This window comes from Abrus precatorius, unplaced genomic scaffold (assembly GCF_003935025.1).
Source record: "Abrus precatorius isolate BTA unplaced genomic scaffold, Abrus_2018 Scaffold9, whole genome shotgun sequence".
Taxonomy (NCBI): Eukaryota; Viridiplantae; Streptophyta; class Magnoliopsida; order Fabales; family Fabaceae; genus Abrus; species Abrus precatorius.
The window spans coordinates 29,470,037-29,483,197 of record NW_020874439.1 but is presented as its reverse complement, the minus strand read 5'-3'; the positions used below and the strand labels follow the sequence as shown (position 1 = coordinate 29,483,197).

The window sequence follows — 13,161 nt, the reverse complement described above, 5'->3', positions numbered from 1 at the left end:
ATTTTCCTTGATACAGGACAACCAGTAGCCTTTTATTTTTTCAATTTGTCCTTCCTCTTTTTTCCTTTATTTTTCTTAAAGCTAGTTTCTTGGAAGTTGGAAAGAGGGACTATTTTGTTTTCTTTCCACTGACTATCAACTATGCATGAATTCACTTCATATACGGAGAATAGTAAATAATAAATAATATACAATTTTTAAAGTCTACCCAAGAATCCATACATGTTAAACAACTAAAAATTATAACATTTAATATTATCATTACATTAGATTTTGTAATACTTTATTAGTTTTACTATACACTCCAAATACATGTTAAAAAGATCATAAATAATATAATGTAATTTAGAGAGTGGTGGCACAAAGACGAAGGGCTATCTTTCTTTCTCGGAAATCAATTGAACTGCCTGTGTTGGCAGTGTCTTGGTGAACTTAAAAAGGATTATTAGGCTGCTTCAGTTTCAAGGGTCAATGCACATCTGAATCCTGATGCCTATATTTGTGTGCAAAATCAGAAATTTGCTTTAATTGAAAACTGGGTTTCGGAAGAAGCACGGAAGAAGACAAAGGGGCATCAAGCTTGTGGGCAAGTCTCTACAAACGTGCAAGTACATGATACTTATAATCTTATATACATATTTTCTATGTAACTTCTGGCAAGAAATTTAATACATGCGCGCTTGATTTGTGCAATAATTCTTTGGAATAGTCAAAATCATATACATATCTCGTATGGTGAAGTTTTGAGGCTTTTCTTTCAAAAGAGATTTGGAAAGAAAAGCAACAATGAAAATGGGTCTTGGAAGAGAAGATTATGAGATTGACGTTTCTCCACATCCAAATGGGCCTTTTAAGCTTGTTTATGTAAGTTAGCAACGTTATGTGCAGTTGGGCTTTGTTGCTGCTACATCTCATAATTGTTATTATGTTTCATTTTTGGCATGCATCCTTAGCAAAATAAAAAATAAATATTTAAATTAAATCTGCTAGTGTCACTACTCATTTTCAAAGATTTTTTTATTGCTACATTATTTTATATAAAGTTTTACCAAATATATTTAGTAAATAGTAAAATAATGATACAAACTAATAATTGAATAATTATTTTATATTGTAAAAAATATTTAAAATATTAATATTATAACTTGTTACCAAACTCTTTTACAAGAAGAAAATTCCATTAAAACTCTCATCCACCTTTTCCTATTTTCTTTGTCGGTTAATTTTTTTTCCCTCATTTATTTCAGCTCATGTATAATGAAAAAGATATATGGTACAATTATTTGCAAGTACAACCAGCATTCAATAATTTTGAATTATTAAGTTGTTCATTTTTTCTCATTAAATTCATATATAACCTAGTGTAGAAACTGTCTTGTCATACTAACAATTATTACACTACTTTAATTTTATTTTATTTATTAGTCTTCCTACTTAAAGAAAAAAAATTGAACTTTTGTTTTAAAAATATTTAATATCCATTATTTAAGTATTAAGACGATTATTAAGAGAATATCGTAAAATAACATAACATTACTTCAATAATGATAGGAAACTATCATAAGACATTAAATATATTTATTTTATTTAAATACTTTATTTAAAAAATATTAAAAAATTCTGATAAAAAAATGTAATTTTACTTTTTTCTTAAAGGTCACATTAACGAGTATCCTGAGAATATATAAGTTAAATAATATTTAATCCATCATGTTAAATCCTTTAAATTTATTTTTAAAAGTGATTATTAACTTATTTTCGTAAATGCTAAAAAAGGTAAAAGTAATTTTTTATTATATTTATAATACAAAAACTATTTAATATTTACTATTTAAGAAATTAAAATAATATTATGTATTCAAGAAACTTTTTATTTTTATTTTTAAGGAGTTTATTAATGTGACTCCATTTACTTGTGTATTTTTAATGTGATAAAATATTTTTTGGATTGAATACTTTTAAATACTTGTTTATTTGAATTTAATTTGGTGTATAAAAACACTGTTAATTAATTAGAATACATTGTTGATGTAATTTTTATATTAATTATTATAGAAATTTATGGTAGAATAATAATTCATGAATGAATGTTAACGTAAATAATCTTTACACTATCTATACATTTAAATTATTATTTTTTATTTTTCTTAAGATACATATTAATATTTTCCCTTATTAATATTTTTTTTTCAAAAATATGCGGAAAAACAACAAGCAACATGTTTTTGGATAGGAACTTAGATCTAATGTAACAATCAAAAGGCTGAAAGTTATTAATTTAGCTTTTGGATGAGGATCAAGGAAATATTAAAAGATGTTTAGATAAGAAACAAGATCGTTGGCTTAGCAATGTGCTTATTAGGGGGTGGTTACCACAATGTAAGCACATGAAAAATGAGCCATTAGAGAAACCGACCACTCTCAAGTAATTTTTTAGTGTCTGTTATTCATGTGTTCTGAATTTCATCTTATATTAATTTGTTTAGAACTTTGGAAGTTTCTAGATGTCTTTATGAATACTAGTTCTTTAGTTGTAATCAAGGCTGAACCCTCTCAAAACATCCAATATTACCCTTCTATGTTTCTTGCAATTTACTTTATGTTTAATACAATTTAAATTCATTTATATTTCTTGCATGATTCTTTAATTCCATTAAATGTTAATTTGTACCAAAAATATTAAAACTACCCTTTTAAATTCAACTCTTTTTTTTTTTACAAATATTTAAAGATAAAAAATAAAATAAAAATAAGATAACATATTTTTAATTAAAAATAAAAAAATATTTTTTTAAAAATTAAAGACCTCACACCTTCGTATAGAGTTATTATTTATTGCTTTTTTTTTTTGCACATTTAATAGTTGAACAGTGCTACCAATATATTTTTTAATACATCTTTAACAAATTTCTAATAAAAGTATTTTTTTAAAATAAATTTACAAAACAAATACCTTAATTTTTTTAAAGAACAAATTAGAAAAATATACATGGACGATATAAAAAATGTTTAAAAGTAAATATTAACACTTTTCCGTTTTTTCAAATTCTGTTTAATTCCTGTAATTTATCTATGACGCACGTCAATGTTTATTCAAACTTGTATTTAATTATTGTTAATATAGTTTTCTATCAACATTTTTATGTCGATTCGTTTTCTTTGTTAACCCTTCTCTTCAATTCTTGCTACCATACCATACCATACCATTTATCGTTTTGCACTTATAACATGAAGACTCATAATGCTCTGATGTGGGTAACAATCTATCATATCCCTTATAGTATGATTGCAAATAAAGTGACACATTTGGTATGAGAGTGTCGATTGACAAAAAAATTATTGTAAACAATCTCAAACATGAATCTTGGAATGAACATTGAATTCTATAGCTCATGCTTCTACGAAACGACATTTGGTAACCTAATTTGGAGATATCTTATAAGAAATAAAAAAAAAGGAATCTCGTATTGAAAAACAACTAGTGTGATATAATGGAGGGAATGCTGGTTACCACACACAATGTAAATTCCGCACGGAATCCTCAACAGAAAGAAGGGAAAGAAAAAGCACCGAAAAGGCTTAGGAAACAAATTTACAATGTACCATGGCACCATTCCTTCCTACCGGAGTGGGAAACATGGGAATATTTAGAGTGAGTTTCAAAATAATTTAATGTAACCATTTTCTATGACTAACGCATCTACTCCGCACCTTGCAATTTGAATTAAACAAAAAACATTTCCGTAGAATTGTAATGCCTTATGCCTTGCAAGTTAAAAAATGTTACCTGCATATGCACGCATACACATTACCCCTCAAATTGACATCTGAAAAATCATTCTTACCTGAGCCATGCCCTTCATGCAATTAAATTAAAAAAAGAAAATTCAAACCTAAAATTAACACGCAACACCACAATCCTACACTGGCGAAACCAAACATCACTCACAAACACGCCACATCAACAGACCTTCTCATAACTCCATCAGATTTAGACCATTGACATTTTAAAAAATTGGAAGGCATTCATCGAATGAAAGAATATATATATATATATATATATATCAATATTATATCAATGCAATAGAATTTCCAGAAGAAAGAGAGATAACCAAAAAATAAAAATAAAAATTAAATGCCACTGCTACCCACGTGGCCATGTACATCGACCGAAGGTAAAATCTACTCAAATCAAACTTCCCTTCGACATGAAAATTCAAAAGTGAAACAAAAATGTAATAAATTTATTTATATTTTCTTTTATAAAATTTTTTTAAGGGCCTGTTTGGAAGGCAGTGATATGGACAAGGAGGGGGGTAATTCAGCAAAAGGGAATGGTTAAGAGAGAAGGACTTCGACGGTTTTAATCTTAAGGGTGAGACAAACGGGGCATGCTCGGAAATGCGCATCGCATTCTGTACAGATGCATAAGTGCCGACACGGAAATACCACAACCGAAGCCACGCGCTTCCCGCACCCTCTGCATTTCGGACGCGCCGCCGCGGCCACCACGCGCTCAGGGTCAACGTAGGCCGACTCGGCGTCCTCCGCCTGCCCCTCCACGGCGCAGGACACGCCACCGCCGCCGTCCTCGCCGCCGTGGCACATTATGGTCTGCTGCAATTGGGCCTGGAGGGACGCCGCCGTCGCCTCTTGGGCTCGGGCCTTGGCCTGCCACACCTGCGCCTCCACGCTCAGCTGGGCCGCGCGTGCTTCTAATTCCGCGTTCTTGCGGGTGGCTTTCTCCACTTCGGCTTCCTTCTCCCTCAGCCGCCGGGCCACCGCCTCCTCCGCCGCGCTCAGCAGCGCCCGGTAATGCCTTTGCCTCTTCTCTGCCAATGTCCGCCGCAGTTGCTCTCCCTGATAACATCCCCACACAACCTCCATTAAAAAACTAGCATTTCTAACGAAAAAAACACAAAAACATATTTAAAAACAGTGTTTTTAAAAGAATATTTTGATATTTTCTTCATTTCACCTTTGTTCATATTTTTGAGCAATTGGATTGGAATCATAAAGGAATAAAAATTGGTACCTGAGCTTGAAGTAATTGATCAATTTCGTATCGTTGTTGTTTGAATTGGGAAGAGAAGCCTTGGGACAATAGAGAAAGGAAAGCAGAGGAGTGAGAGGCATGTTGTTGTTGATGATGATGAAGTTGTAGTGTTTGTTGTTGTTGTTGTTGTTGGTCATCGAAGGACAAGCATAGGCCAGTGGAGACAGCATTTTGTTGGTGATTATGGAGTTGAGAGAGGTGTATAAGCTGTGGAGGCTGAGATTGCAAAGAGAATGGATTAACATTAGAGCCTATGCCTGTTGTTGTTACTGTGTGTCCAATCTCTTCTCTCCCTCTCTTGCGACAATTATTATTATTATTACTATTACCTGGATGTCATAAAATATAAATTATGAAATGCTCTCAATAATCTATGCATATAGAAAAATAATGAAAGAGAAGGGGTTATTGGAACATACTTCCATTGTCGTTGTATAACATGTGAGACTGATTCAGGAGACCTCCTCCGGGTTGAGGTTGCAATGAATAGTCATGCCCTTCTTGCCCGTTTCTGTTGATGGAGACGGAACATTACTATGAATTGAACAACAACATGCATAGCAGAGGAGAATAAGAGAAATGAATGAGTGGCGAACCTGTTTAGAAAGAGGACATTGGATGGGTATTGAGCTTGAACGGCCATCAACGAATTATGAAGACAGCACTAGTCTTTAATGTTCTGGATTTGCCTTTGATGTTGTTGTGTGCGGGTGAGAGAGAGAGAGAGAGAGAGAGAGAGAGAGAATGAATAGATGAGAGAGTAGTAGATATGGGGGGGAAGAGATAGATGCGATGGAAGCGAATCAGTCCAAGAGAGACACCTTATTCTGCTCCCTCTTTCTTTCTCTTTTCCCTTCCTTCTCTTCTTCTTGGCTTCGACTTGCCTTTTCTTAAGAACTAGTCTCCTCTTGCTTATTCTTATTCTTCCTTACCACCCTTATTATTTAAATACTTCCCCCGAAAATAATTTTCTCAAATAAAAAAAGAAGAATAATTAGTAATTAACAATGATAGTAAATGAGTATAATTTAATAAGAAAAGGCGTGAGAGAGAGAGAGAGAGAAAGTGCGTGAGTGCATGGGATTGTGTGTGAATAGAAGAGGCGTTGGTAAATGGGTGATGTATTGTTGTTGTTGTTGGGGTATGCAGGTTTCTGCCGCTACCGCTGCCGCTGGAATTGTTTGTATATGACCCATGCGTCTCTCGCTAGCTTTGCTTCCTTCACCACCTCTTTTTCCTCCATATTTTCCTAACATTTTTCTAAGCCCCATGAATATTATTATTTTAGGCACATACTTACATACATCACTCTATAAATTAAATTTCAATTTCTTATTCGTATTTTTGGATTATGGAAATGTCTCACAACTTTACACACAATGCACCACTCCCACGTGGTATTTTTCCTCTGTATGCCCTTCCAACTATTTCACTTCTACCTTTTTGTCATTACCTTACATAAATTCCTTCCAGTTATTCACCCTCATAATTACTGCTATATATTTTTTTACAAATTAAATCAATTTACTTTATATTAAATTATGAGTACTCATTGACTGTATAAATAAATAAATAAATAATTTAACGTGTTAATGGTCTCATCCATATAAAATTAATTAGTTTCTTAAAGGTTGGCACCCAATTAATTTCTATCGATCTTAATTATTTAATGGATTTATATAATCTTATCTAATCCCAAATACGGAACAATTTTTTACTATTATAATAGTCCTTGCTTCTCTCACAATTATTACCATTTATTTGGCAGTTCTCTTTATTTTTGTTTTAGAAAAACATTCAAATGAGAAAAAACAATCACCAATACCAAATTTTTGAACATTATAAAAGTAAAGAAATTAAGATAGTAAATATATAAATTCCAATGTAATCAAGAGTATCGCTTTAAATTATCTAAATAAGTTAAAATTTAATTTACGTATCTCATCAAAAATACCCTTATGTCATGATTTTAGTGAAAGGCTAATTGATTTAAGACTTGGGTTCAAAAATTCCTTTCCTAACATTTAAATTATACATATAATTAAAAAATAACATTTTAACTGATATTAGGAAGATTATCATCAACATAACTTTCTTCGCATTTAAAGAATGAAATGTAGGTTTGTGAGGAGGGAACTTGTGATTTTGGTTATGACTTGATATGGCTTCCTTAATGCATTGTTTGATGAATGATAAAGCCTTAATTAAATTTAGTATTGTTAGAAACGCGTCATATACAGATTGAAATTAATTTGTGAGTGGCTCAGAATTTAACTCAGTTTGAAAACTTTCTGTCTCCCATCCCTGAATGTTATATTTAGCATTATTGACACTGCTAAATCTTAAAAGCAATATTAATGGTATTGCTAAGTTTATTTTTTTACTGGGTCCTGAGCGTTCAAACTCTTAACAGGTGTGTTAGCTATGATTCTTTTCTTAGAAAATTGTGAATAGATTGAACTATTCCCGATCTTGATGCATGATTGGAAGAGCTGGTGTTGAGTTATCTTTCTTTGCAAAGGACTATTTCAAATGACCTAATAAAACCAACCTAGCAAAATTTAATCCCACTAGCGCATAGCACCAAGGGAAGAAAATTTCAAACATATCATCATTTAGTTATAAGTTATAACAAAATTGACTATTTACTTTACCTTTTTCTTTTTTACTATTTTAGTTTAAACCAACGTTTTCTCTGTTTACAATTTTGTTATTTAAATTTGCTAACATCTATCTTAACTAAATCAACAATTTTTCACCCAAAACTAAAAATAAAAAATAAAAAAACTATTTCTTTTTTAAATAATATTAATATATTTTAACATGACTTTTTGTATTTTTTATTTCTAATTTCTTAATCAATATCCTAAAGGTACTCCTTAGCCAAACCTTAAAACACGAGTACGATCACCTCTTACAAAGATCTTATATTATATTATTTTTTCTCTTTTATTTTAAAATATACATTCTGTTTTTAAAAAAACTGCATAAATATTATATTTTAGTCTATTTTAATACAAAGTATTTTAATTTTATTTCTTTTGCAATAATTTTTAACATGATTAACAACTACTTTCAATATCAATTATCAATCTTATAACTTTGGAAGACGAAATTAAAAAAGTTAATTTTTCATTTACTTATTAGAATATTGAAATTAATAATAAGATGTTGAAAATTAATTATTGATGATATAAAATAAGAAAACAAAAAAAAATCATTAGAAGTCGCTTTCTTATTTATTTACCAACATTTAAAGGTTTGTTTATATTTAAAATAAAAAAGACGTGTAGCTCACATTATTTTTTCCGAAGGGAAATATATATTTTTAAAATAAGAAAAAAGTGTAATTTAAGTCTCTAAAAGAAGTATAGTTTACTCTTAAAATAAATAATGATAGCTAGGGTTATACCGAATATTCACTCTTATCCATGATTAATTTTCTTCATTTTGAGGGACGGGGTACTGTTTATATTAAGAGAAATTATTTTTAAATTAAAAGAAAGATTAAGTAAAAGGTTCATTAAAAAGCCAAAAAATAAAAAACTAAGTTCACAAAATTGTAGTTGTCTACTGGCTTTTTAAATAAAATCACACTAATAGGAATGAAAATAATTTGTTGACAACTCTTGAAACTGCATTGATTTTAAAATTAGAGGTAAAAGTTTAGTTTGTTTACTTAATCTGGATTACTTTTAAGGCTTGACAAGACCTTTTAAAAAGTTTTACACAATTTAAAATTCTTTTTAAATATATATTTTAGAATAATACTTTAATTTTTTTCAAAAAGATTAATAATTTTGAATTTTATTTAAAAATAGTATATAATCTAAAAATATAATAATAGCAATGTCTGTATAATATTATCAATTTATATATATTTAAATTAAAAAAATTTATTTCTCAAAATTTGAATTTATTTATAAAAATAAGTTTTTTTATAAAATATTAACTTAACATATTTAATAAATAAGTCTAACCTATGTCTAATGTAACGTCGGTCATAAACTTTTAACGAGTTACTTGATTTATTTTTATATTCACTCACCATGAAAATAAAACACATCAAATAATTTTTTTTAAAAAAATGTTAATAATATGTTATATATTATTAAATAATTTTTTTAGATTCACAGTATTTTTCGTGACATTCATAAAATAAAGAATCAGATGCGCATAATTTGTTTAACTTAAGTCCAGTAAACTTTAGTTAATACTTTATTCTTTTATTTGTCACTTTAAAAATTTCAAAACAACATTAATAAATTTTTATCAATTATATGTTTAACTTAAAATCAATAAATAAATCAAATAAAAGAGATAAAGAGATATAATGGAAATCTAATGGCAAATTTAATGAAAAGGAGATCATTAAATCTGTTCTTTAATTTATGTGTTAAAAATCTGAAAATGACCCAAAAAGTAAAAAAGTAATTAAACATATATTAGGAAAATATATCTTTTCAAGTTAAATTTTGAAACAACATATTCATGTGAAGGTTTTATATCGATTACTCTTTCATACACATTAAATATATAGGTCATGACATAAAATATTTATTAAAATTTGGGAATGTTTATAAGAAAAGAAAAAGATGCAAAAATTTCACATAACCAAATCATGTGAAAATTCAACATTAAAAGATTTATTTAATTTTTTCCTTAAAAATTATATTGCTAATTAATACTTGTCATTTATTAAATATGATAAATAAGTATGCCTGAGATCACGTAAATATTATTACTCTAAACATGCATCTTGTGAAAACATAAATACAGTGAACGCCAAAGGTTGTTAAGAAGTAATTACAGATCCTCAACAAGTTGGTCGGCCAGAGCCCCCCGAAAATGATATGGGTAGGTTAGTATCAAGATTTCAAGTCAAGATTTATGAATAATTGATGCAAACCTATAACTGGAGGGTTCTTTTTATGTGTATAAATTAAGGAAAAAGTCTAGAATTGATGGTGATTTGATTCCATGATTGATGTTCTAAAAAAATTTGGATGATAAACATGAGTTATTTCTTTTCTTGATTTCTTCCACTTTGTATTACTATTATTATTAACTTGTTTACGAATAAAAAGGACTAGGTGATTTGGTGTATCTAACGGTGGCGGTGAAAAATGGGTTGTTGTTTAATTTAAGGTTAGGGAGTGAATATCCCACAAAGAAGAAAAAGATGGAAGCGGGTATTGGGTGATCTTCCCCAAAAACCAAGAACGATTTCTAACTTTAATTAATGGAAGAGTGTGACAAAGAAAGAGAGAAGGCACTAAAAAAAAAAAGGAGAAAAGGAAAGCAAAAGAGAGGAAATGTGAAAGAGAGTGCTTGGAATGGCATCACACAATTTGTCCCAATAAGAGGGTCGGCTATAGCTAGATGATATCCTTTCTCTCCTATCTACCCATTACTCTATTATCTTAATTTTTAATTAGTCTTTTTATGATAATATTACAAACCTACACGGCAATTACGACTCTCTCTCTTAGACATTGTTTTCTTAACCCTCTTAATCAGGACAGCCCCACTTTTCTCCATCTGCGCACTGCTTTGTTTGTTTATTGTTTCAGTACATAATGTTGGTGCTTATACAGTTAATAGGACAACCACCTGTCTGGCTTCCCTTGTTTCCTCCATAAATCCTAATGCATGAATCAACACACTCCTCTCTCGCCTCTTGTTCTTTTTCTTTACTTTATCTTTTGGTCCACCAAAGCCATTGATCAGCAACCCATTCATTACCCAAGCTTAGCTAGCCCCATAATAACACCTCCTCAGTTACAAAATATGTATTTATTCACATATAAACATATAAGTAACTATTAAATATTTATTGATAAAAATATTATATATAAATTTTTATTGCTTATCCTTGAATAGATATGTAAAGCAAATTAATGGATTCTTTATTATTTTTAAAAGATAGCTAGATTCTACATTAGTTGTATAGGTTTGACAATTATTACCCGGAATTATGGAAACTCTTGTCCAAGAAACAAGATTGGACCAACACCTTCGTTGGTTGACCTCATACACAAATAATCTTGAGTTCACAACAGATGATCGAGAAATTATCAATTACTACAGGTTAGGTAAAGTGAAAGGTAATGTGGTATATCCAATCCAAGGTTGCATTTAGAAAAGTGGACCATGGTAAAATGTGGGTGTTGGCTTGAGTATGAAAGGAATTGCATGTCAACATTTCCAAAGGGTTAAATCAAACCAGTGAGCTAAAGATTGTTGATTAATAGTGTCCAGAAATAGTGTGTGAAATGTTTATATATTAATGATGGAGTCAATGCATGAAGGGCCTGGTCAAACGGGGTGTTTCTTACGGTAAAATTTAAAGGTAAGTTGAGACAGATCGGTTATCATTATGCTAGCTAGACAAGTCCATTGAGAGCTCTTTTTTTGGTTTTGGTCTCTTGATGCTTGTGAACTTGTTCTTGGGGTTTGGGTTAAAAAAGAAGTCATATATTGCTCTTAAATTTGCTGAGATTTTGAGATTCTCGCAGGATTGGAAAAGCATTTCATCAATGTCACAATTTTTCTTTCTCGGCACTGTCTGCCCGTGCCGAGCCAAATGCATGTTTCGTGACTTCTACTTCTTTATTATTTAAACTTTGATTATTAGTGACAATTAAAAGAACAATTTGGTCACATCATAATATCGTATGCTCTACAAAAGTCTAAACGTTCTGGATTGAGCACCAATCTTAAAAAAAATTTGGAAACCACAATTCATAATTATCAACTCCACATAAAAAAAAAACAAAATAAACCAGTGATGAAACTCCCACATGAAGTAAATTATTATGTTATTAAAATTAAAAACTATCTTATGAAAAAATTAAGGTGCTAATATGAGTCACCATCTTCAAGAAATGTCATGAAGCGTAGCGCATTTCGCTGGGTGAAAACAACAACTTTGCTTAACACAATTCTTTTGTCCTCATTCAGCCAATAACCCCGATTTCTTTGACCCACACATTTCCGACCCAAACTAAACTCCTTTCATTTTCTAGGGTTTTCCATCACTTTGTCTTTCTTATCATTTCTTTGCTTCACAATTTTTTTTTTCTGGGGTTCCTTTTGGTTACATGGCACCAACTTGGTTCACCACCCCCACCACTTCTCCACAGTCTAATCCACTATGTACCTATTCGGTTATGCCATTCTCTTTTTAACATCTTCCCTTTTATTTATTTATTTTAAATAATTTCCTCTTGTCTTTCCCTTCCAAGACCACCTAAATCCTCGCTCCATTATCACAAGCCAAGTGCTGGGGGCATCAAATTTTCAACGATTTATACCATGCCATATTTCTTATCAACAATTTTTTTATGTGTTTCTCGTCATAATAGAAATAACCTAGTACTTTCACTCAAACACGTGATTGTTATTTGAATTGTTGACATTAATCGACGTCTCATCGCAATTGTTAATTAAGAAAAAATATACTGCATTATAATCCCATGTGTTTCATAAAGATAATTAGTGATTCGCATTTGTTTGTGCCCTACATATATAGTGAAGTGAACTATCACCTAAACCAACTCAATCACCAATCACGTTCTACAAATATTATAGGTTCACCAGTTGCTTCTTGTGGACGAACGCATTCTCTATCATTTGCGCCTTGCCTTTCATCGTGATTTTTTTTTATAGTGGGGTGTATAGCTAGTGACAGATAATAACGACTACTAAACCCAATCTAAATTCTATATACATATTGCTCTTAGAATTTTGCATTTCGCTTGACTCACCAAAAAGAAAATTGTCTATAGCTAGCAAACGTGTGAAAAGTGACAAGGAAAAAAAAAAAAACCAAAAAGAGCATATGTAATAACCAACGTATACACACAACGAATAGTAAATTTACGTAACTGTGTATTATCACTAATTTTAATATTCAGACTTTTAATTCTAATTTATTTATAAGTTTTATTGGTTGTTGTGAGGTAACACACCTACCGCATGATGTAAGACCGTAAGAAAGAAAGCAAAACGTGATGGGTTAGCTGTTAACTCCTTTTTTTTCTTTTGGGGGGGGGGGGGGGTAATGCATTTGTAGTCTTGTCGTGCGATAATCAATCCCACTA

At 30.5% G+C, this 13,161-nt stretch overlaps 1 protein-coding gene across 2 annotated transcripts; it reads right to left on the bottom strand.

Annotated features, from left to right (window-relative positions):
* Nucleotides 1-4,051: 4,051 nt before the first annotated feature.
* LOC113850133 (BOI-related E3 ubiquitin-protein ligase 1) lies at nucleotides 4,052-12,688 on the bottom strand. 2 transcript variants are annotated; one of them, XM_027480515.1, is made up of 6 exons: nucleotides 12,678-12,688; nucleotides 12,486-12,487; nucleotides 5,656-5,735; nucleotides 5,476-5,573; nucleotides 5,036-5,385; nucleotides 4,173-4,860 (listed from the first exon to the last, which is right to left on the bottom strand). In XM_027480515.1, exons 3-6 carry the CDS (start codon nucleotides 5,697-5,699, stop codon nucleotides 4,339-4,341), a joined length of 1,014 nt encoding a protein of 337 aa, XP_027336316.1. In that variant the 5' UTR covers nucleotides 5,700-5,735; nucleotides 12,486-12,487; nucleotides 12,678-12,688; the 3' UTR covers nucleotides 4,173-4,338. The 2 variants fall into 2 exon arrangements, with proteins under 2 accessions (XP_027336317.1, XP_027336316.1); XM_027480516.1 differs by lacking the exons at nucleotides 12,486-12,487; nucleotides 12,678-12,688 and having other exon boundaries at nucleotides 4,052-4,860; nucleotides 5,476-5,567; nucleotides 5,653-6,294.
* Nucleotides 12,689-13,161: the final 473 nt, after the last annotated feature.

Coding starts and splice junctions, on each gene's coding strand:
- LOC113850133 (XM_027480515.1), bottom strand. CDS start 5,699: ATGGCCGTTCAAGCTCAATACCCATCCAATGTCCTCTTTCTAAA. Junction 5,386..5,475: donor GTTATACAACGACAATGGAA/GTATGTTCCAAT, acceptor TATGACATCCAG/GTAATAGTAATAATAATAAT. Junction 4,861..5,035: donor ATCAATTACTTCAAGCTCAG/GTACCAATTTTT, acceptor GGATGTTATCAG/GGAGAGCAACTGCGGCGGAC.